Source organism: Staurois parvus, unplaced genomic scaffold (genome assembly GCF_062004578.1).
Source record: "Staurois parvus isolate SC_StPar_1 unplaced genomic scaffold, SC_StPar_1.0 ptg000672l, whole genome shotgun sequence".
Lineage (NCBI taxonomy): Eukaryota > Metazoa > Chordata > Amphibia > Anura > Ranidae > Staurois > Staurois parvus.
This window is the reverse complement of record NW_028318468.1, coordinates 3691456-3717496: the sequence shown is the minus strand read 5'-3', so window position 1 is coordinate 3717496 and position 26041 is coordinate 3691456. Positions and strand designations below refer to the sequence as shown.

Below are 26041 nucleotides of genomic sequence, written 5' to 3'. Positions count from 1 at the left end.
AAACACATGCTCCCTTAAAGGTGCGGTCATCTTCAATTGGTGCTTTCAGGGCTCTGCATTTCCGGCTATCTTGAATATCCTGCCCTGGGGGATGTGACCCCCACGCATGCACACAGTTCACAGTTGTGAAGGCAAAAGTGGGTACAACTTGGTACTAGCAAGGTGTACCTAATAAAGTAGCTGGTGAGTGCAAATAGAAACCTTTCTATGTGTGTTTACCTTGGGAAAAAAAGAGTGAGACACCACTAGAATCTCAATTGGAAGGAGTATCAAAAGGAACCAGCCAGCACATTGAGGGATTTAGAAGAGGAACATGATAGGCTTTAGAGAGAAAGTTATGGAAGAGATTATAGTCTAGTCTAGGGCAACCTCTCTGAACCTAGGGTTCCTCCAGAGGTTGCTAGGGATTTCATTAGCATTTTGCCTTTCATATGGGTACCTACAGACAACAATGATCTTTTAGCTATCTCTAAGGGGGGGGTCCCTATTACCACAAATGTATGGAGCATTCTTCTCAATGACCATCAGAATAATGTACTGTGAGCTATACATATTGTAATTATTAGCAGGGGCTCCCCGAACCTGGAGAGGTATTAGTAGGGTTCCTTAGTGTTAAAAAGGTTGAGCAAGGCTGGTCCAGAGTATGAGATCCAATGTTTTGTAGGGATATTTAGATTCATACCTTACCCTCCTTCCCATATTGCATATACCGTATAATTAACATTTTCTATTTTAAAATCTACTAAATTAACTGGCACCCATTATTTCTGATCATCCAGAGAAAAGAACCACGCCTGGTATGAATGATTCTGGGATTTTACTGTATTTGGACTTTGAGAATTCATAATAATGCTGTTGGTAAAAATGAAGATCAGTGTCCCCTAATATGTCACTATACGTTCCTATTTTCTTCAGGCAGCTATTTAAAGTGATAGTAAACCGGAACAAAAAAAAAGGGAAAACACACCCCCTGCAATGTAATGGCATATTGTGCTAGTATGCATTGCATACTAGCACATTATGAAGGACTTTCCTTGAAACGAAGCCCTCCAGCAGAGTGCTGTCATGCCTCCTGGGGCTTCCATCTTCACCCTGTGTTCCTTCCGGGATCGCAAACTCTGGCCTGCTGACTGGCCGAACTGCAATGATGTCACTCCCATGCATGCGCACGGGAGTCCCAGGGCACGGCACAATGCTCTGAAGGAACAGCACGGGTATGCCATTCCTTCAGAACACATGTGCTGGCTATCAGAAGGGGCTAATATCTCCTAAATGGTTCATGTTTAGGAGATATTCATTTTACCTACAGGAAAGCTTTATTATAAGCTTACCTGTAGATAAAAAAATTAAAGAAGACGTTACTACCAGTTTAAGAAACGATCAGATAAGCATATCACAGAAACAGGACGCTCCTTTTTTTTTTGGCTTGGCTTGCCTGATGTACTTAGCTACTACAGAAAAACATGACACACTGGAAAAAAGTTTAGGTCAACAGCATCCTCTGTCCTAAAGTCCTCCCTCTAGTGGTCATAACCAGAGTTTATGAATAGTTCAGTAGAATTCCACTAAGGTATCATTCATGCAGGCAATCAACCATGTGAGACAGCACAGTTAATGTGCACATTTGTGCAGAAGTGTCTCTGTATACCAACTTATCATCACTGCAGCAGTAAGCTGTTCTATGTGTGAATGATAGGACCATCCATCAGAGTGATTAACCACTTAAGCACAGTGGCTAAATGGTTAGCACTTCCGACTGATAGTACTAGGGTCGTTGGTTTGAATCCCAACCACAGCACTACCTGCTTGGAGTTTGCATGTTCTCCCTGTTCCAGCATGGGTTTTCTTGCATACTGAAAAATCACCTATATAGGTCCAAAAGTTTTACTGAACGATTACATAGTTACAGCAAGGCAACATTTCGGAGTCTCGCAGGACCCCTTCATCAGGCATGGGAAGTTGGACCAATATTGGTGATGCTCTGTGCGCTGGTGGCATTCTCCCTTGCTGATTCTGTTTGGTTCCAGCCGACGGTCGCTGCAGCACCCACTTATACACACAGTCATTTTTAACGCAGGAATGTGTGCGTTTGGATTGTACATTTGCATGGGTTTCCTTCCACACTCCAAAGACATGCTGGTAGGTTAATTGGATCCTGTCTAGATTGGCCCTAGTATGTGTATGTATGAATGTGAGTTAGGGACCTTAGATTGCATGCCCCTTGAGGGTTAGTGCTGTGGAAATTGATGATGCTGTATAAGTACATGTAATAAAGAATAAGTCCCCAGGCCCTTTTTTCCCTAAATCTTCTTCATTCCCAAAGCATTTTTTCGTTTTGGCAATGTCTCAGTTCCGCATATTATACCTTTTTGCCTTTGTAGTCTACCTTTGTTTTTTTTTTTCAGGACTGATAGGGCTTTAATTTGGTAGCAAAATTGGAAACATATATTTTTATTTCCTTGTTTTCTTTGAGGAATAAAAAGTAAAAAATTGGAAAACATGCATTTTCCTCTGACTTTTTCCAACACAGTGTTTACGCAATTAGCGCACCCCCACATATTTACAGCAATATATAAGAAAAGTCTGCTGGTTAAAATTATAGCAAATTAGTGCAACCTTTATGTAAAGTATAGTTTAAAGTGATCACATATGTTTTACATTTGGGGACGTTTTCTTTCTCTTTCAATGCTACACTGTGCTGCACACAAGGTTTACATAAATTGTTAGTATAACATTATTTATTATTACAGGTACTTATATCGTGCTGTCAATTTACACAGCACTTTACATACAGTATATATTGTACATTCACATCAGTCCCTCGCCCTCAAGGAGTGTACATTCTAAAGTCCCTAACTTACATTCATACACATACTAGGGCCAATTTAGACAGGATCCAATTAACCTACCAGCATGTCTTTGGAGTGTGGGAGGAAACTGGAGTACCCAGAGGAAACCCACGCAGGCATAGGAAGAACATGCAAACTCCAGGCAGGTGGTGCCATGGTTGGGAGTCAAGCCAACAACCCTAGTGCTGCCAGGTGGGAGTGCTAACCATTTATCCACTGTGCTGCTCCAACATTAAGATAGTATTGAATCAGATTGATAAGGGCACAGATTAACATTGAAAATATATTTATTTTAATTCCATCCTCATGACTCTAAGCACCATCTGCACAAATGGGGATTTCATATTTACTTGTAGTCAGCAAGTGGTGAGTCCTCTCTATTAGCAGTAGATTTGTGTGGGTTGTTTCTGCGGTTGTGCTATGCTAAAGTACATAGCTTAATGTCTGGTGCAGTGGTAGTATGAGTGATAGGACCATTTAAAGTGCATGTCTGGACAAAATAAACAAAAATACAGGCATACCTCGGTTAACGTAATTTTCGGTTTACGAACGAAAATCCATTGAGAATAGTGCCTCAGTTTACAATTTTTTTTCACAATATGAACGGATTAATTTGTTTTCAATGTATTTACAAATTTTTTTTACTGTCCCTGTACAGTACTATGCCTTTAAAGTGCACTTTATAAAGAGTTTTTAACAGATAAGACTTTTTTTTAACTTTTTTCTGACCTCCAGAACTGCTTAATTGGTTTTCACTGCATTTACAATTGTTTTTTAATCATGTCCCTGTACAGTATTTATGCCTTTAAAGTGCACTTTCTAAAGAGTTTTGAACAGTTAAGACTTATTTTGACTTTTTTCTGACCTCCGGAACGGATTAATTGGTTTTCAGTGCATTCTTATGGGAAACCACGTTTCGGTGTGCAAATTATTTGCAATACAAAAAGTCCCGCAGAATGCGTTAAATTTGTAAACCAAGGTATGCCTGTACCTGTTTGTCCTGGCAAAAATTAACTTAGCTCCTAATTTCCTGCTTTGGACTAACAGCACAGAGCATTCCATGGAATGAAATCGCAAGGTATGGTGTCAGTGCTGTCCGTCTTTTTTTTTGTGAACTACAGAACACCTCCCACACTCCCACACTTTCCACAAAAAAGGGGATACGTTTAGTAGTCCAAGAGACATAATGGGAGGTCTGATTAGACTGCTTGACATAACACAGGAAGTGTGCACTGGGCACAGGATCAGCAGGTATGTTTTGTTCTAAAGGAACAGATATAATAATGGTGTGTTCAATGGAGCAAAGAGACGCAAACAAGAGAAGTCATTTGTTAGAGTATACATGTACTTTAATTAGTTTGATTCCATAGGCTTTCAGCACGCATATGACAGTGTTCTTTGTCATTAGGAAGACCACTATGGTTTTCAGAAACAGAGGGGGAAATCTGTTGTAGTGACTGCTGTCTAAAAGGCCTGTTTCACACGGGCTTCAGTTTGTTTAAGAGCAGTGTGAACAGCAAGCTTTTATGAAACTTTCTTCAAGCTCTTGCAAGGCTTCCAGCAGCTTTCTCTAGGGCCTGGTTCACACCAATGCAGTTTGCATTTGATCCATTTTTGCAATGCTATTTGCATTTCGCATTTTGTTTTGGCACACACATTTCTGCTGTGTTTTCCGTTTTTTTTCCAGACTATTTTTTCTTCTTGTTAAAAGGGAAATGTTTTTGTTGCTGGGCAGAATATATATGCAACACGCTGCAAAAATGCACTACATGCATTTCAGCAGCATCTCTATTGAACTCTATTGTAGCAAAAATGCTGCTTTTTGCATTTAAAAAAGTCTCTGACCCTTTCCAAAATTGCAGCGGCTGAAAAAAGCATAGATGTGATCATGTCCCATAGGAAACCATGTTAAATGAAAAAAGCAAAAAAAAAAAGCGCTTTGGTGTGAAGCAGGCCTAAGCCTTTAGCGCCGGTTCACACCATGCCCTCATCTGAATCACAGAGGAACGCGCTGTGCGTTCCTGTGCATTTCAAACCGCATGCAAAATGCATTCCATTTGCGATCTGCAGCAGGTGTCAGTAAAAAGTTAATGACACCCCAGGTACTCATGGTAAACTTTTGTACCATGAGCGCCAGTTGCAGTGCGTTTTAAAAACGAGTGCATGCACTACTTTTGGTGCAGTTCAGTGCGATTTCTGCCCATTCAAAATGAATAGGCTGAAATTGCACTGCACAGAAGTGCATGTGAATGGCATAGGAATGCACAGCACTGTACGATTCAGATGCAGGCATGGTGTGAACTGGCCCTTAAAGTGCCCTTCAGCTCCTGTTTGGAAATGTTATACACAGATCCTAATATGAGAGAAACCTACAACAGTAAAATCATTCTGTATATACAGTAAAGCATGCTTGTTATACTCACTGTGGAAGGGGTTAATCATCCACATTGTGTAAAAACGCTGTTTGATCCTATCTTCTCTGACCCTCCCCTTCTTTTACTGTCCCCAATTCATCTGCTAATAGGCATTTTGCACATGCTCAGTTTAGTGTGTATTGCTAAAGAGTTTCTTCATGCAGCCTCATAGGACAGTCAGAGCAGAATGAAAACTCCTCCTACAAGCTTTAACTAGTGTGTGGCCAGACACTGATAGAGGTTACAAGACTGCTATATACTGCTGACAGTAAAATGTATTTATCAGAATATATTTACTAAAATAATTACATTTCTGTGTACTGTGGGAGACCAGATATAGTGAATCCAGGGTTCTGGGTTTAGTAACACTTTAAACAAGCTGCTAACAGGCTTCAGCAGGCTTTCAACAAGCTTTGAGTAGTGTTGAAGCCTCATAGCAGCTTGTTAAAAGTGGCAATCAGCACTGCCATTAGTATCTGTGTTCAACATTTACAAACTAGAGTTGAATGGTACTTGAAAAGCTTTAACAATGCTTGTGGAAAGCTCTGCAAATGCTTTGTAAACGCTTGCTGTTCACACTGCACTTCTGGAAACTGAAGCCTGTGTGAAACAGGCCAAAGGGGGATTCCCTTGATGTAAGACATGTCATCTTACTTACTGAGCTTCTCTGGGAGAGGATGTATAAAGAAATCTCCCCAAAGGGCACAACCATCAAGAATAAGGAAACATAACAGGGATTTTAACTACTTGCCGACCGCAGATAGCCAAATGACGGCTGCACTGCGGCCGGCCAGTTCTGGGTGGACGTCATATGACATCCACCCAGAACGCGCTCTCCTGCGCGCCCCCGGGGGCGCGCACCCGGCGATCTCCGTGATCGCTGTGTCCTATGGACACAGCTGATCACGTGACGTGGTAAAAGGCCAATCACAGCAGCCTTTTACCACGTGATCAGCCGTGTCCAATGACACGCTGATCACCGGGAAATGCAAATGCCGGTTCTCGGCTGCACTTTCCTCACGCTGTCAGATCGTGAGGTAAGTACTGCCGAAAACCGGCATTTGTCAGAGCGGGGATCGGCACCGATCATCAGGGTCACTGATCATCAGTGCCCTGATGATCGGTGCCCAGCAGTGCCACACACAAGTTCCACCCACCTGTGCCCAGCAATGCACCCACCTGTGCCCAGCAATGCACCCACCTGTGCCTAGCAGTGCGCCCACCTGTGCCCAGCAGTGCACCCACCTGTGCCACCCAGCAGTGTCACCACCTGTGCCCAGAAGTGCCACCTACCTGTGCCCAGTAGTGCCACCCACCTGTGCCCACCAGTGCCACCCACCAGTGCCCATCAGTGCAGCCCAGCAGTGCTGCCAGTCAGTGCCCAGCGGTTGTGCCAGTCAGTGCCCAGCAGTGCCGCCAGTCAGTGCCCAGCAGTGATGTCAGTCAGTGCCACCTATTAGTGCTGTCTATCAGTACCCATTATCAGTGTCGCCTATCAGTGCCACCAATCAGTGCCGGATATCAGTGTCACCTATCTGTGATACCTCATTAGTGCTGCCTATCAGCGCCGCCTATCCGTGCCACCTCAGTGCTGCCTATCAGTGCCGCCTATCAGTGCCCTTCAGTGCTGCCTATCAGTGCCCATCAGTGCCACCTATCAGTGCCCATCAGTGCTGCCTCATCAACGCACATCAGTGAAGGAGAAAAATTACCTGTTTGAAAAATGTTATAATAGAAACAAAGAAACTTTTTTTTTTCACATTTTTTTGCACTTTTTTTGCTTATAGCACAAAAACTAAAGTGCCCCGCAATACCACCAAAAGAAAGCTCTATTTGTGAGAAAAAAATGATAAAAATTTCATATGGGTACAATCTTGCATGACCGCGCAATTGTCAATCAAAGTGCGACAGCACTGAAAGCTGAAAATTGGCCTGGTAAATAAGGGGGTATAAGTGCCCGGTAGGCAGGTGGTTAAGCATTTCCCACCATCCACTCTTATTGCAGAGTTCGGCTTTAACTTTCAACCACATGCTGTTTTGTCAGAAGCAATGCTGAAAGCCCCTGTCTAATAGTGTCCTAAATTAGCCTCCATCCACCACTCAGACTTCTTTCTCATTTGGCTGGGAAGATCTTGGCAGGCATGTCATGGACCAGTATTAAATCTTCCAGAACTGATGCTTTCTCTACTGCTCTTGAAATGTGCCCAAGGGATTTTTTCAGACTATCTCCTGGTGTCATTGTTTTCTCCTTTACTCCATCTTTATTCTTTTCATGAGACCTTTTCATTGCAGATGTTTCAGGCTGCAGATTTTTTCCTCTGAACTGCTGGTTTGAGAGGACAGAGGAGGAGGTCGGAGAGAAAAGTATAACATGTCAATGTCCTGAGCCAAAAGACACATAAAAGAAGAGCTGAAAGCAAAAAAATCTCATTGCAAGTGAGTTCCTGACATGGAACTGTTATAAGAGGAGCTTGTTACACCTAGGTGTGTATCCTTTGTATTCCTCAGCAGTGTGTATGAGCATGCTCCTCCACATGGACACAGTGTTATGTATTCTCTGTGCCTGGCTACTTTGTACACAAAATATATAATAACACATCTGGCTCCCCTTCGGAGATTTAAAGTATTACTAAACCCAAAACAGTAAAATCAGTCTGTATATGCAGTAAAGCATGCTTGTTATACTCACTGTGCAACCTAAGGGGTTAATCCTCTGCATTGTGTAAAAAGACTGTTTGATCCTGACTTCTCTGATCCTCCCCTTCTACTGTCCCCAATCCATCCGCTGATAGTACAGAGCTCTAGGAGTCACTCTGTATATGCTCAGTTTAGAGTGTATTGCGAGAGTTTCTTATTTCTTTGGGAGGGTGCATGTGATCAGCACAGGGCCAGTCAGCACTGTCCAGACAGGGGGTCAGGGGTTATGCAGCCTCATAGGACAGTCAGAGGAGAATGAAAACTCCTTCTACAAGCTTTAACCAGTGCTCAGCTGGACACTGATAGAAGTCACAAGACTGCTATATACTGCTGATGAGAAAAGGTATTTAGCAGTTTATATTTACTAAAATAATTGCATTTCCATGTTCTGTGTACTGTGGAAGACCAGATAGAGTGAATCCAGGGTCCTGGGTTTAGTAACGCTTTAATGCTTTCCCCAGTGACTGGGCATAGGTGGCTCATTTTCCACCATTTCTGCCCTGCTCATTAACCCTTTTCCAACAAATGACTCCCAGTGACAAGACTTTGGTAGCCCATTCTTGATTAGAAGCCCCTGCCTGGTGCCTGTTTGTAATAGCCCTGTCCAATGTAGAGCAGCAAACCAGTTTCCAGGTATATTGACTCTTTGCTTAATATCAATTTTTCTTTAAGGCTTTCATCACAAAATGTCTCTTACCCTACCAAACTATGTGCCAGGTCCCAGGCATCCCTAATAACATCTGAACCTCACCAACAACTTTTTCAGATCACTCAGACACTTACACCACCCTAGGGATGCAGTTTGCCATGACGGATACTACTACTACATTTTATGGACAGTTCCCAGTCAAACTATGGAACAGCATGCCCTATATTACTGTCTGGAATACCCAACCAAGAATTTATGTCCTCAGCTGATTGGTTCTCACAACGGTCATATTATTGGGGTCCTGACCCGCTGGACAGCTTGATCAGTGTGCTGACAGTGCATGTTCAGTGCACTCTCAGCACACAACCTCTGGCTGCCATTGATGCATGTGTGTGGAGGCTGGGCATTAAAGCCCATTTTTTCTTCTGCTGCATAAATGCATTATGTAGTTGGCTGGCAAGAGGTTAATCCTATTGCATTAACATGTGATATGGTAGAGATGCTTTCCATGGCTTCCTATGATGCAGATCATTGATCTGGAAAACACATTGCGTATCACCCCCACCCCATCATTACAATCAGTGCTTACTCAAATGAAAAGTTCCTCATAGTCGGGAGCACATGGACTATACTGACTAGTACAGTGTTTGAGGGTACTTTCCTGTGGAAATATTGATATCAAAAAGAATTGATTGTGAGCTTATACTATTTATGGAAACATACGGCACTTTATTCCAATCAATTGGTAGCAGGGCTGCTGTTAGAAATCTCCCCCCCCCCCCTCCCAAAAAAAAAATGCCACTGCTGTGATGCTATGCTTAGCAGCCATGGCAAATATTTTACCCCGATTGATCAAGATCCATTTGAGTGAATAGCGCTGCTCTTTAAGTGCTCCACAACTTTGTGCAAAGCATGTGGTTGCCATGTGCTAGTGTGGGGTTACAGCAGACAATATGTCTCCTTACCGCCTGTCAAATGCTCTCTGAAGAGCAATCCAAATGCTAACTGCTCTTCAGAGAGCAAAGCACATTTGATTGAGTCCTTCATTTTTTTTAACTTTTTTTTAGAGTTTTACTAAAAAAAAAAAAAAGATTTGTATTATTTATTTATTTTACATTTTTTAATTGTCCTGTTGGGGGGATCTGGTGAAATATCAGGGATCTAAACAGATCTCTGATGTCTCACATTTGAGACAGACAAAGGTATTCAGGGCATAGATTCATCACTCCTTTCCTCTGCGGCCTCAGTTGCACTGGACAGTGAATAAATGAAAAGCACTCTGAGGCTTCCTGTTCATTCACAAAGGGAAGCATAGTAAACCTAGCTTATTATGCTTCAGTGATGAATGGACACAGGAGCCAATGACTCAATGTGTTTATTCAGGAAAGGAAGGGGCTAAAACAATCCCCTTGTGTGCCATAGCAGCTGGCAGGAGAGGAGAGGAGGGAAGCCAACAGTGCTGTAAGTGAGGGGGGCATGACAACAGATGGAAGGGGGTGCAGATCCTAGAGCAAAACAGTACAGCCGCAGGAAGAAAGAGGAGCAGAAGCCAGGAGCACTGCAGGGGGATCCACAAGAGTCACAGGTGTCATCAATAAGGCAGTACAACTGGTCTTTCTGCTCGGCAGGTGCCTGGGCCCCTTTTTGAAATGATGGGGCCTGGGCCCAGTACAGGACATCCTGCTGTACTGCCTGATCAGCGGCCCTGATTGGTAGTACTTGAAAAGACCCAACATTCACTTTCATTGTGCTCATACAACTGATACAAAAACACACTGTGCATGTGCAACTACCTTTGTAGGCCATATAGGGGGAGTGCACTCTCCATGCCAACCATGGGTAGTGGGAGCAAGGGGGCAAAAAATGGGCACACGGTGGTACACATTAATTCTATGGCAAGCATTAGGAGGGGGGGGCTGCAGTTCTGCATCCTTGCCTTGGGTGCTGCATGAACCTGTCCTGGTACTGGCCTCCAGCCCTCTCTTCCTCCCACCAACCAGTGGTGTGCCCACCCCTGCCAGCTTCACTGGCCCTCCTCTGTCCCTGGCATCTTAAGTGTGGGCACCCAGCTGTGACAGCTTGTGGCTCTACAGCCAGGTGCCCACTGTGCATGCTCAAGTAGCACTGTGCATTGTGAATGGGCCCGTAGTCTTTTGGGATCTGTCACGTGTCCAAGAAGTCTACGGGGAGGGAGGGGGAGGAGAATTTCTACTTCATCGTCTAGGCCAGGGGTCTCCAAACTTTTCAAACAAAGGACCAGTTTACTGTCATTCAGCATTTAGGGGGGCTAGATTGTGGCCTGTGGGGGTAGAAAATGTCCCGAGTTCAGCAATCATGAGAATAAACATGACCTCAGGGTTGGTGTTCAGTAGGAGGAATAGTAATGCTCCATCATTGGTATTAGTGGGAGGAACAGTATCCACCATTGGTATCAGTGGAAGAATGGTGTCCCATTGGTGGTGTCAGTAGGAGGGATATTGCCCTATCATTGATACTAGTGGGAGGAATAGTGCCCCATATTTAGTGTCAGTGGCAGGAATTATTCATGACTGTTGGTGTCCGTAGGAAGAATAGTGCCCCATCACTGGTACCAGTGATCAGGAATTATGCTCCACTGTTGGTATCAGTGGAATAAGAGTGAATCATTGTTGATGTCAGTGGGAGGAATAGTGTCCCATCACTGATACTAGTGAGAGGAATAGTGCCCCATAATCATGTCTGTGGCAGGAATTATGCCCCACTGTTGGTGTCAGTGGGAGGAATAGTGCCCCATCACTGGTATCAGTGGAAGAATAGTGCCCCATTGTTTCTGTCATTAGGAGGAATAGGGCCCCATTGTTGATGTCAGTGAGAGGAATAGTGCTCCATAATTAATGTCTGTGGCAGGAATTATGCCCCACTGTTGGTGTCGGTGGGAGGAATAGTGCCCCATCACTGGTATATGTGGAAGAATAGTGCCCCATTGTTTGTGTCATTGGAAGGAATAGTGCCCTATTGTTGGTGTCAGTGGGAAGATTAGTGCCCCATCACTGGTATCAGTGGAAGAATAGTGCCACATTATTTGTGTCAGTGGGAGGAATAACACCCCATCAATGATACTACTGGGGGAAAATAGTGCCCCCATCATTAGTGTCAGTGGTAAGAATTATTCCACATTGTTGGTGTCAGTGGGAGGAATAGTGCCCCATCACTGACATTAGTGGGAGGAATAGTGCCCCGTCACTGACACTAGTGGGAGGAATAGTGCCCCATCACTGGTATCAGTGGGAGGAATAGTGCCCCATCACTGACACTAGTGGGAGGAATAGTGCCCCATCACTGGTGTCAGTGGGAGGAATAGTGCCCCATCACTGACATTAGTGGGAGGAATAGTGCCCCATCACTGACATTAGTGGGAGGAGTAGTGCCCCATTACTGGTATCAGTGGGAGGAATAGTGCCCCATCACTGACACTAGTGGGAGGAATAGTGCCCCATCACTGGTATCAGTGGGATTTATAGTGCCCCATCACTGACATTAGTGGGAGGAATAGTGCCCCATCACTGACATTAGTGGGAGGAATAGTGCCCCATCACTGGTATCAGTGGGAGGAATAGTGCCATATATGATTGGGAGAAAAAGTGCCCCAAGGGCCAGATATAGTCCAGCAAAGGAGCTGCATCTGGCCCTAGCGCCACAGTTTGGAGGCCGCTGATCTAGGCGGTAGGAGCGGCTATCTGTCAAAATCAGGTACCCGCTGCCCCCCCCCCCCCCCCAAGTGCCAATTCTTCACGGGGAGCAGTGGACCAGTCCTTAAACCCTTCCCACCGATGTCACACAAATATGCGGCCTCACGGAACTGGGCTTTTTTCCGTGGGGCCGCATATTTGCGTACCTGTCTTTGTGTTGGGAGCGCGCCGCTCGGCGCGCTCCCAGCACTGAGACCGCGGTGTCACTGAGAGCACCGGGTCCCGTTCTAACGATCAGGACCCGGGACTCCTGGTCACATGATCGCTGTGATAGCCTCTGATTGGCTATCACAGTGATCAGTCACTGCAGCCCGGCCCCCTTGTTTTTTTCTCTCTCTATGAATGGAGAAGAGAGATACATTGTATCTCTCGAACTCCTGGCAGAGAGAGAGAGAAAAAAAAATGTTTGTAAAAAAAAAAAAAAGATAAATAAATATTAAAAAATAAAATAAAAAATAAAGAAAAATACCTAGATCAAGGTTTGATCTAGTTCAGTGCCAGGGTTAGTGTTTAGGTCAGGGTCAAAGGTCAGGATTTAAAAAAAATTGGTATCAGTGTCAGTTAGTGTTAATGTCAGTGTCAGTGTGTTTTAGGTAAAAAAAAAAAAAAAAAAAGACAAAAACAAAATGCGCACTATGGTTTCTAGGCTGTACTACGCGTACAAACAACAAATAACATACACATATATACGGTGTCGCTACGATCGTCAAGAGCTGGAGAATTTATTTTGGATTGTTCTTTGGTGGTAGGTTATGGTCGTAACAAGAAACACACAGCTAAATAAAAAAAAAGGATTTTTTTTACTATTTTGGGCCAGTTTTCCTTTGATAATAAAAAAAAAATCAGGAGATATACATTACCATTTACCACCAAATGAAAGCCCAATTTGTCCTGAAAAAATCAAGGTATAATCCACCTGGATGTACAAAGTAGTTGTGATGATATGTACAGTTTTACTAACACGTCAATGTTGCAGAATTGTGCTTAGGCATTTCGATTTGTTTTACCCTTAGGCGTGAAGGGGTTAAAGTTGAACTTTAAATGTACTTTTACTGCTGCAGGTCAGCACTTCTGTCTTTCTCCTCGATCTATAGATGACAACCTGTTCAATGGATGTGACGCTCACACTCAGAGATGTGCATTTCCATTTGATAGTTGGAGGATACGATCATAAATGTTATTGTGTCTCTGTTCTCACCCTGCAACCGCATCATCTGATCAATGGAAATATGATGGAATTGACGAACAAGGCATCCCAGTGTTAGCATCGATGTAACATGACCAATCATTTCCCACCCTGGCTGATGGATTTAGTTTGATCTAATCTGATCAATTCTGAGACTAGCTTGTTGAAGGGAAGTCAGCAGATTGGTCGTGTATTTGATGGAATCACACATCAATCGCATAATGAAACTGAAGCGTGTGTAGGCAGCTTTCACATAGGCTGTCCAATCAGATTGTAGAGTGTGCTTCCCCCCACTCCTAGTCCTCCAGCGTGTTGTATGCCGGCCTGGCCGTGCACTCTCCATCCAGGGAGGAAGGTGTCGGAGTGTATGCTGTGTTCTCCGCCTTGGCTCCTCCCCCTCCTCGGCTCTCCAGCCCACACTCCATACAATCCGGCCAGGATCACAGAACACCGCAGCCGGCCTGACACCACCGACACCGCCCGGAGCCTGGAGTAGGAGATGTGTGTATGTGGAGGAGTCCTTCCCGGGGGGCCCCGAGTCTGGGCTCCTCACATCAGCCTGTAGCAGTGATCGATCGGCCATCTCCCCGCACACAGGCCGCCCCAGCCCCAAATCTCCACTCCGCTTCTACTCCTCCATCCCACTGCTGCTGTGACGCCCCCCGCAGGTATGTGGGGGAGGATGATCTCGGATTACGGATCCGGATTGAACACTTTCAGTGCAGGTAAGTGGCCGTTGGTGTCATGGGAGCGATCGGTCCTGGGACTGGTACAGACCCCTCCATACACGTCTGCAGGGGGGCAATGCACAATGGATCGCCGTTATGTCATCTTATCTGACAGCTGGTCACCGGATTGGGGAATCACTGACGGCTATGTGTGTAGACTGACAGCACTCATCACTGATTTATATACTGTCACCATTCACAGCTCCTGGACCTGGCCTGATAGATCACACACTGCCAGGGACTTCTATTCTTCCATCACCTACAGGGAATGTACTAAGACATAGCAACCAATCAGGATCCAGCTTTCATTTTCAAAGCTTAACTGAACAAGCTGGAGACAGCAGCCGATTGGTTCCCCCAGACAGCTGTTCCAACAGATTCCCTTGTGTACACAACCGACATGTAACAGTAAACTGCTATGGAAGAATGGAGACAGTCACTTGTTTGTAAGTGTGAAATAGTCCTTCTACAAACACATCCACACCATTGTGTGTATAGGTACACTGTGTACACAGACACCATATACCCTGTACAGTCATACACTAACCATTGTATGTATAATGTACACAGATCACAAGGCCTGGTCTACACACCATATACCCTCTACAGTCATACACTAACCATTGTATCTATAATGTACACAGATCACAAGGCCTGGTCTATACACCATATACCCACCTTCTACAGCCATACACTAACAATTGCCTGTATAATGTACACAGATCACAAGGCCCGGTCTATACACCATATACCGTCTACAGTCATACACTAACCATTGTATGTATAATGTACACAGATCACAAGGCCTGGTGTATACACCATATACCCACTACAGTCATACACTAACTATTGCCTGTATAATGTACACCGATCACAAGGCCTGGTCTATACACCATATACCCTCTACAGTCATACACTAACCATTGTATCTATAATGTACACAGATCACAAGGCCTGGTCTATACACCGTATACCCTGTACAGTCATACACTAACCATTGTATCTATAATGTACACAGATCACAAGGCCTGGTCTATACACTGTATACCCTCTACAGTCATACACTAACCATTGCCTGTATAATGTACACAGATCACAAGGCCTGGTCAATACCCCATATACCCACCTTCTTCAGCTGTACACTAACCATTGTTTGATTCACATTGAATGTATGTATTGTATAGTCTAGTTCTCCATAACAGCTTTATGTGTTTGGTCCAGATTTAGGGCTGTAACTAATATATTGATATCTACACATGATCTTGCTGGCAAAGACTGGCTGTAAGTTCCTGCATTAAAAAGAAACCTATCTAATGTCAGCATAGTGCTTTTATACATATAAGTCCTTGTGCACACTGGACGTTTTTACAGCGGCTGTTTTTGGCTTCTGCTGGGTTTTTTTTTTTCTACAGCCAGTAAACTCCCCACATGTTATCCTATGTGTCCTTGCGCACACAGGCTTTAATCAGTGTTTTTTGGCAGGGGCGTTTTCTAGTTGGAAAAAATAACAGAATCAGTGGGTTTCAAGAGGAGTTTTTTTAGCTGTAAAATGCTGTAATGCTGGTAAAAGTAGTAAAACGCAGCAAACCAGCATTTTTTGACCCCAATTTTTTTTTTGTGTTTATGAAATCCCCCCCCCCCCCAAAAAAAAAAACACTGCTAAATACTAATGCAAAAACACGGAAAAACTCATTTTAACGCAGCTTTATACAGCCAACACTACCGAATTTTTAAAACGCTACCGGATTTTTAAAACTCCCAGTGTGCATGAAGCTTTAGCGTAGACACATAAGTGCACAGATCTGCAAAATTCCTCTCCCTTCCTCTAACTCAAGTTTACACACAGAAGCAAGCACGTGCATATAATTGTGTGCACGTGTAATTTACTGACAATAGACGCAGACTTTTCTATTTTGATTCTACTGATCTTTTCAGCACACTTTTGATTTAAACACAGCAGTGTGTATGGACCCATAGTCTACATTACTGCTCCATTTAGAACGGTCAAAGAAACAATATGAGTTACAGATCTGAACGCTGTGTTTTTTTTTTATATCCATGTGCATTAACCCTCAATGGATGTTTTGTATAGTCCTTGAATACAAGTTTGTGTGTGTGGCCTTATTGATTCAGATTTATGGTACAATATTTTTTTTTGAGGTTTCAAGTTTACATGTCTATATTTAATATACCTATAATGTAAGAAGAAAGCAAAACTCAAAGTATTACATGATATAAGCATTATATTCTAGAATCACATAGAGGAGATTATAACAATGAAACCCCAAATGAGTGAAGGAAGATGAATAATTCGTAATTTTAGAAACCTGAGTGGAGTATATGTTTTGTATACCGTTTTATGAGTATAACTCTTTGATTCAAATTTAATGTATCTGTTGTATAACTCTTCAGCACGGATTTATATTTGTGGCCTTTTGGGTCAGTTAATGCATTTATTATATAGTCCACATATATATATATATATATATATATATATATATATATATATATATATATATATTTAGTCTTCCCCTGCATATATGTATATGGCCTTTTGATATTGATTTAATATTGTCCTCCAATACAACTTTGTGTGTGGCCCTTTGTTTCAGATTTAATGTATGTTCCATATTCTGATTTAATGTGCATAACTCTTTAAGATTTAATCTATCCATTTCTATAGTTCTCCAGTACATATTCAATTATGTGGGCCTTTGGTCCATATTTAATGTATGTTTGGTACAGTTCTCCAATACAGCTGAATGTGTATGATCTTTTCACTTGGATTTATTGTATGCTTTTTTTTTTTTTTTATAGTCCTTCAATACAACTTTATGTATGAGCCTTTTGATTCAGGTTTAATGTGTGTGTGTATATGTGTATATATATATATATATATATATATATATATATATATATATATATAGAGAGAGAGAGATTTATGTGTATGGCCCTTGTTTTGATGTATAGTCCTCCAATACAGATTTATATTTGTCTTTGAGTGTGATTATTATGTTTTTAGTGTTCACATGCAGCTGTATTTGTATGATCTTTGATTTGGGTTTATTACTGTATATCTCATATAGTCTTCCAATACATCTTTATGTGAATTTTTGATTTGGGTTTAATGTATGTTTTTCATATAGAGATTTATGTGTATATTCCTCCAATACAGATTTACTGTATGTGTATGGCCTTTTGAGTCTGCTTAATATCTGTTTTGTCTAGTCTTCCTATACAACTGTATGTGTATGGGCCTTCTTTCTCTCAGACAAAAGACGTTTGAGGGCCCATGGTGAGCGGGGTGGCTGTGTGCTTGGCACTCATTTCCTCCCAGATTATATACGAGGTCTGTAACACATCCCTCCTGGCCGGGGCCTCAGTGAATACGAGTCTTGTAGCCCCTAATTGCTGAATACTGGTGGAGCTTTCTTCTGTGACTCACTGGAGAGGAAGTGAGCTTACTGGATGTTACTAATCAGAGCAGCCATCCCTCCTCCGTTGTGCCCCCCGCCATGCTGTGTGTTTACTGTTCACCAAATCGTTCTGTCCCTCTCGTTTTCTTTATGGACACGGTCCTTGTAGGTAAACGTCATTACATACAAGCAGATGAAATGAGCCAATCGTTCTTTGTCATTTGCCAGCATCCTGTCACCTCGACTTTGTCTAAACTAGTTATAAAATCATTGTGACAGTTGTGTAGCCGCAGGTTACATTGGAGAGCTTAATCTGGGATGTTGGTGACCCTCGCAGACAATCCTATTTAGTCTGGACTTCGTGATTGGCACTATCGCAATCTGCCGCTGGCGCTATTAGCAATTAAACTGTTAATTCCTCCTAATGTGCTTTCCATTCTCTATAATTAAATCTGGCGGATTGTGGAGTAGCATGGCCAAACTTTTTGTCATCAGATTTCAGTCGTATGCAGTACAGTATGCATTGCAGTAGTTTTTGCCATCTTTGTTGTACAAAAAAGTTTGTGTATATGTATGTATGTGTGTGTATATATATATATATATATATATATATATATATATATATATATATATATATATATATATATATATACAGTTGCAAGAAAAAGTATGTGAACCCCTTGGGATTACGTGGAGTTTTGCATGAATTGGGCATAAAATGTGCTCTGAACGTCATCTAAGTCACAACAATAGAAGAACACAGTCTGCTGAACATAATACTACACAAACATTAGATGTTGCCATGGTTTAATTGCACATAACATGTAAACATTCACAGTGCAGGGGGGAAAAAGTATGTGCGGCCCTAGCTTAATGACTTCTCCCAGAGCTAATTGGAGCCAGGAGTGAGCCAACCTTGACTCTAATCAGTGTGATGATATTGGATGTGTTGCTGACAGCTGTCCTGCCCTTAAAAAACACACACCTGTTTTGGGTTTACTGGTTTCAAGAAGCACTGTCTGATGTGAACCATGCCTCGCAGAAAAGAGCTCTTAGAAGACCTACGATCAAGAATTTTTGACTTGCATGAAGCTGGAAAGGGTTACAAAAGTATCTCCAAAAGCGTTGATATTCATGTGTCCACAGTAAGACAGACTGTCTACAAATGGAGAAAGTTTAGCACTGTTGCTACTCTCCCTAGGCGTGGTCGTCCTGTAAAAATGACTGCAAGAGCACAGCGCAGAATGCTGCATGAGGTAAAGAAGAATCCCAGAGTGTCAGCTAAAGACCTACAGAAATCTCTGGCACATGCTAACATTTTTGTTGACACATCTACAATAAGGAAAACATTAAACAAGAATGGAGTACATGGGAGGACACCACGGAGGAAGCCATTGCTGTCCAAAAAGAATATTGCAGCACGTTTGAAGTTTGCAAAAGAGCACCTGGATGTTCCACAGCACTACTGGCAAAATATACTGTGGACAGATGAAACCAAGATTGAGTTGTTTGGGAAGAACACACAACACTATGTGTGGAGAAAAAAAGGCACAGCACACCAACATCAAAACCTCATCCCCACTGTAAAACATGGCAGAGGGAGCATCATGGTTTGGGGCTGCTTTGCTGCCTCAGGGCCTGGGCGGATTGTTGTCATTGATGGGAAAATGAATTCCAGAGTTTATCAAGACATTTTGCAGGAAAACGTACGACCATCTGTCCACCAACTGAAGCTCCGCAGAGGATGGGTGATGCAAAAGGACAATGACCCAAAGCATACAAGTAATTCAACAAAACAATGGCTGCAACAGCACAGAATACGCCTTCTGGAGTGGCCCAGTCAGAGTCCTGAGCTCAACCCGATTGAAATGCTGTGGCATGACCTTAAGAGAGCGATTCACACCAGACATCCCAAGAATATTGCTACACTGAAACAGTTTTGTGAAGAGGAGTGGTCCAAAATTACTCCAGATCGTTGTGCAGGTGTTTTGCAACTACAGGAAATGTTTGGTTGAGGTTATTGCTGCCAAAGGAGGGTCAACCAGTTATTAAGTCCAAAGGTTCACATACTTTTTCCTCCCTGCACTGTGAATGTTTACATGTTATGTGCAATTAAACCATGTCAACATCTAATGTTTGTGTAGTATTATGTTCAGCAGACTGTGTTCTTCTATTGTTGTGACTTAGATGAAGTTCAGAGCACATTTTATGCCCAATTAATGCAAAACTCCACGTAATCCCAAGGGGTTCACATACTTTTTCTTGCAACTGTATATATATATATATATATATATATTATATTGTGCGTATGCGTAAAAATGTTTATAGTAAGAGGTTCAATATGAGGCGACTCTGTAGGAAGCGGTTTTCTGAGGGAGGCCTGTAAACAAAAGGGGAGCCAGGATGTGCCCAGTCGGAGTAAACAGTACCTCATGGTTGGTGTTAGTGGGAGGAATAGGGCTTGTTCACACGACTAAATTTCTAACTCTTAACAAACACTCCTGTAGCTTTAGTATGGGCGTTAGACCGGCGTGAATGAGCTTTAGTATGGGCGTTAGACTGGCACTTTACAAATAGTATATACGCTCCCGAAATGCTCCGTGTTGTTTTGACGCGTTTTACAAGTTTAAAACCGGGCCACAAATGCCAATAATATACTGTAACGTTAACGCACCGCAACCGCACTGTATACTCCCCCCAAACACCTGCCAGTGTGTTTGCGGAGCATCACAATAAATTTGAATGGGGGGCGTTGAAAGGCTTCATGAGGCCTCAATTTCAAAGTGATGCTAACGCTTCAAGTTTTGATAATGTGTACAGCACTGTGTGTCATTTGCATAAGTGTTTGAAGAGCATTCAAAACACCCCTCAAACACCTGCTTTCAGTGCCAGTTTGAACTAGGCCTAAGTGCCCCATTGTTGATGTCAGTGGGAGGAATAATGCCCCATCGTTGGTGTCAGTGGGAGGAATAGTGCCCCATTGTTGGTGTCACCAGGAGGAATAGTGTCCCATCATTGGTGTCAGTGGGAGGAATAGTGCCCCATCGTTGGTGTCACCAGGAGGAATAGTGTCCCATCGTTGGTGTCACCAGGAGGAATAGTGTCCCATCATTGGTGTCAGTGGAAGGAATAGAGCCCCATTGTGAATGTCAGTGGTAGGAATAGTTACGCGTCATTGGTGACAATGGGAGGAATAGTGCCCCATCGTTGGTGACAGTGGGAGGAATTGTGCCTCATCATTGGTGTCAGCACGGAGGAATAGTGCCTCATCATTGGTGTCAGCACGGAGGAATAGCGCCCCATCGTTGGTGACAGTGGGAGGAATAGCGCCCCATCGTTGGTGACAGTGGGAGGAATAGCGCCCCATCGTTGGTGACAGTGGGAGGAATAGCGCCCCATCGTTGGTGACAGTGGGAGGAATAGCGCCCCATCGTTGGTGACAGTGGGAGGAATAGCGCCCCATCGTTGGTGACAGTGGGAGGAATAGCGCCCCATCGTTGGTGTCAGTGGGAGGAATAGCGCCCCATCGTTGGTGTCAGTGGGAGGAATAGTGCCCCATCGTTGGTGTCAGTGGGAGGAATAGTGCCCCATCGTTGGTGTCAGTGGGAGGAATAGTGCCCCATCGTTGGTGTCAGTGGGAGGAATAGTGCCCCATCGTTGGTGTCAGTGGGAGGAATAGTGCCCCATCGTTGGTGTCAGTGGGAGGAATAGTGCCCCATCGTTGGTGTCAGTGGGAGGAATAGTGCCCCATCGTTGGTGTCAGTGGGAGGAATAGTGCCCCATCGTTGGTGTCAGTGGGAGGAATAGTGCCCCATCGTTGGTGTCAGTGGGAGGAATAGTGCCCCATCGTTGGTGTCAGTGGGAGGAATAGTGCCCCATCGTTGGTGTCAGTGGGAGGAATAGTGCCCCATCGTTGGTGTCAGTGGGAGGAATAGTGCCCCATCGTTGGTGTCAGTGGGAGGAATAGTGCCCCATCGTTGGTGACAGTGGGAGGAATCGTGCCCCATCGTTGGTGACAGTGGGAGGAATCGTGCCCCATCGTTGGTGACAGTGGGAGGTATCGTGCCCCATCGTTGGTGACAGTGGGAGGAATCGTGCCCCATCGTTGGTGACAGTGGGAGGAATCGTGCCCCATCGTTGGTGACAGTGGGAGGAATCGTGCCCCATCGTTGGTGACAGTGGGAGGAATCGTGCCCCATCGTTGGTGACAGTGGGAGGAATCGTGCCCCATCGTTGGTGACAGTGGGAGGAATCGTGCCCCATCGTTGGTGACAGTGGGAGGAATCGTGCCCCATCGTTGGTGACAGTGGGAGGAATCGTGCCCCATCGTTGGTGACAGTGGGAGGAATCGTGCCCCATCGTTGGTGACAGTGGGAGGAATCGTGCCCCATCGTTGGTGACAGTGGGAGGAATCGTGCCCCATCGTTGGTGACAGTGGGAGGAATCGTGCCCCATCGTTGGTGACAGTGGGAGGAATCGTTCCCCATCGTTTGGGACAGTGGGAGGAATCGTGCCCCATCGTTTGAGACAGTGGGAGGAATCGTGCCCCATCGTTTGGGACAGTTGGAGGAATCGTGCCCCATCGTTTGGGACAGTGGGAGGAATAGCGCCCCATCGTTGGTGACAGTGGGAGGAATAGCGCCCCATCGTTGGTGACAGTGGGAGGAATAGCGCCCCATCGTTGGTGACAGTGGGAGGAATAGCGCCCCATCGTTGGTGACAGTGGGAGGAATAGCGCCCCATCGTTGGTGACAGTGGGAGGAATAGCGCCCCATCGTTGGTGACAGTGGGAGGAATAGCGCCCCATCGTTGGTGACAGTGGGAGGAATAGCGCCCCATCGTTGGTGACAGTGGGAGGAATAGCGCCCCATCGTTGGTGACAGTGGGAGGAATAGCGCCCCATCGTTGGTGACAGTGGGAGGAATAGCGCCCCATCGTTGGTGACAGTGGGAGGAATAGCGCCCCATCGTTGGTGACAGTGGGAGGAATAGCGCCCCATCGTTGGTGACAGTGGGAGGAATAGCGCCCCATCGTTGGTGACAGTGGGAGGAATAGCGCCCCATCGTTGGTGACAGTGGGAGGAATAGCGCCCCATCGTTGGTGACAGTGGGAGGAATAGCGCCCCATCGTTGGTGACAGTGGGAGGAATAGCGCCCCATCGTTGGTGACAGTGGGAGGAATAGCGCCCCATCGTTGGTGACAGTGGGAGGAATAGCGCCCCATCGTTGGTGACAGTGGGAGGAATAGCGCCCCATCGTTGGTGACAGTGGGAGGAATAGCGCCCCATCGTTGGTGACAGTGGGAGGAATAGCGCCCCATCGTTGGTGACAGTGGGAGGAATAGCGCCCCATCGTTGGTGACAGTGGGAGGAATAGCGCCCCATCGTTGGTGACAGTGGGAGGAATAGCGCCCCATCGTTGGTGACAGTGGGAGGAATAGCGCCCCATCGTTGGTGACAGTGGGAGGAATAGCGCCCCATCGTTGGTGACAGTGGGAGGAATAGCGCCCCATCGTTGGTGACAGTGGGAGGAATAGCGCCCCATCGTTGGTGACAGTGGGAGGAATAGCGCCCCATCGTTGGTGACAGTGGGAGGAATAGCGCCCCATCGTTGGTGACAGTGGGAGGAATAGCGCCCCATCGTTGGTGACAGTGGGAGGAATAGCGCCCCATCGTTGGTGACAGTGGGAGGAATAGCGCCCCATCGTTGGTGACAGTGGGAGGAATAGCGCCCCATCGTTGGTGACAGTGGGAGGAATAGCGCCCCATCGTTGGTGACAGTGGGAGGAATAGCGCCCCATCGTTGGTGACAGTGGGAGGAATAGCGCCCCATCGTTGGTGACAGTGGGAGGAATAGCGCCCCATCGTTGGTGACAGTGGGAGGAATAGCGCCCCATCGTTGGTGACAGTGGGAGGAATAGCGCCCCATCGTTGGTGACAGTGGGAGGAATAGCGCCCCATCGTTGGTGACAGTGGGAGGAATAGCGCCCCATCGTTGGTGACAGTGGGAGGAATAGCGCCCCATCGTTGGTGACAGTGGGAGGAATAGCGCCCCATCGTTGGTGACAGTGGGAGGAATAGCGCCCCATCGTTGGTGACAGTGGGAGGAATAGCGCCCCATCGTTGGTGACAGTGGGAGGAATAGCGCCCCATCGTTGGTGACAGTGGGAGGAATAGCGCCCCATCGTTGGTGTCAGTGGGAGGAATAGCGCCCCATCGTTGGTGTCAGTGGGAGGAATCGCGCCCCATCGTTGGTGTCAGTGGGAGGAATAGTGCCCCATCGTTGGTGTCAGTGGGAGGAATAGTGCCCCATCGTTGGTGTCAGTGGGAGGAATAGTGCCCCATCGTTGGTGTCAGTGGGAGGAATAGTGCCCCATCGTTGGTGTCAGTGGGAGGAATCGTGCCCCATCGTTGGTGTCAGTGGGAGGAATCGTGCCCCATCGTTGGTGTCAGTGGGAGGAATCGTGCCCCATCGTTGGTGTCAGTGGGAGGAATAGCGCCCCATCGTTGGTGACAGTGGGAGGAATAGCGCCCCATCGTTGGTGTCAGTGGGAGGAATCGTGCCCCATCGTTGGTGACAGTGGGAGGAATCGTGCCCCATCGTTGGTGACAGTGGGAGGAATCGTGCCCCATCGTTGGTGACAGTGGGAGGAATCGTGCCCCATCGTTGGTGACAGTGGGAGGAATCGTGCCCCATCGTTGGTGACAGTGGGAGGAATCGTGCCCCATCGTTGGTGACAGTGGGAGGAATCGTGCCCCATCGTTGGTGACAGTGGGAGGAATCGTGCCCCATCGTTGGTGACAGTGGGAGGAATCGTGCCCCATCGTTGGTGACAGTGGGAGGAATCGTGCCCCATCGTTGGTGACAGTGGGAGGAATCGTGCCCCATCGTTGGTGACAGTGGGAGGAATCGTGCCCCATCGTTGGTGACAGTGGGAGGAATCGTGCCCCATCGTTGGTGACAGTGGGAGGAATCGTGCCCCATCGTTGGTGACAGTGGGAGGAATCGTGCCCCATCGTTGGTGACAGTGGGAGGAATAGCGCCCCATCGTTGGTGACAGTGGGAGGAATAGCGCCCCATCGTTGGTGACAGTGGGAGGAATAGCGCCCCATCGTTGGTGACAGTGGGAGGAATAGCGCCCCATCGTTGGTGACAGTGGGAGGAATAGCGCCCCATCGTTGGTGACAGTGGGAGGAATAGCGCCCCATCGTTGGTGACAGTGGGAGGAATAGCGCCCCATCGTTGGTGTCAGTGGGAGGAATAGCGCCCCATCGTTGGTGTCAGTGGGAGGAATAGCGCCCCATCGTTGGTGTCAGTGGGAGGAATCGCGCCCCATCGTTGGTGTCAGTGGGAGGAATAGTGCCCCATCGTTGGTGTCAGTGGGAGGAATAGTGCCCCATCGTTGGTGTCAGTGGGAGGAATAGTGCCCCATCGTTGGTGTCAGTGGGAGGAATAGTGCCCCATCGTTGGTGTCAGTGGGAGGAATCGTGCCCCATCGTTGGTGTCAGTGGGAGGAATCGTGCCCCATCGTTGGTGTCAGTGGGAGGAATCGTGCCCCATCGTTGGTGTCAGTGGGAGGAATAGCGCCCCATCGTTGGTGACAGTGGGAGGAATAGCGCCCCATCGTTGGTGTCAGTGGGAGGAATCGTGCCCCATCGTTGGTGACAGTGGGAGGAATCGTGCCCCATCGTTGGTGACAGTGGGAGGAATCGTGCCCCATCGTTGGTGACAGTGGGAGGAATCGTGCCCCATCGTTGGTGACAGTGGGAGGAATCGTGCCCCATCGTTGGTGACAGTGGGAGGAATCGTGCCCCATCGTTGGTGACAGTGGGAGGAATCGTGCCCCATCGTTGGTGACAGTGGGAGGAATCGTGCCCCATCGTTGGTGACAGTGGGAGGAATCGTGCCCCATCGTTGGTGACAGTGGGAGGAATCGTGCCCCATCGTTGGTGACAGTGGGAGGAATCGTGCCCCATCGTTGGTGACAGTGGGAGGAATAGCGCCCCATCGTTGGTGACAGTGGGAGGAATAGCGCCCCATCGTTGGTGACAGTGGGAGGAATAGCGCCCCATCGTTTGGGTCAGTGGGAGGAATATTGCCTCAAGGACTGGGTAAAGGCAAACAAAAGGCCCCCGAGCTGCAGTTTGGAGACCACTGCTGTAGACCGTAAACCAGCTTTTTTCAAATCTTTTACCACAGAGTAACCCTTAAAATAATGTTCGTCTCCCAGGGAACCCCTGTTAAGAATGATTCTATCTTCAAGTCGCGGTACACCAGTGTGATTAGTATGTTGTAGATACAGGTAGAAATAAAAGAATGACACTCAGACTGAGTATTTGACTCCCAAGGCGTATGCCTTTACAACACCCCTCCCC

At 46.0% G+C, this 26041-nt stretch overlaps 1 protein-coding gene across 5 annotated transcripts in view; it reads left to right on the top strand.

Moving 5' to 3' along the window:
* CEP85L (centrosomal protein 85L) overlaps positions 1-26041 on the top strand; it is a 275957-nt gene that overhangs the window by 39171 nt on the left and 210745 nt on the right. Inside the window, exon 1 of one of the 5 annotated variants that reach the window (XM_089652172.1) lies at positions 12424-14248. The exons of 1 other annotated variant lie outside the window; for it this stretch is intronic. In XM_089652172.1, coding sequence (XP_089508298.1) covers positions 14194-14248 — 55 coding nt within the window. In that variant the 5' untranslated portion in view covers positions 12424-14193. Of the gene's footprint in view, positions 1-12423; positions 14249-26041 lie in introns of those variants that run through there. 3 more of the 5 variants (XM_089652175.1, XM_089652174.1, XM_089652176.1) reach the window with 3 other exon arrangements.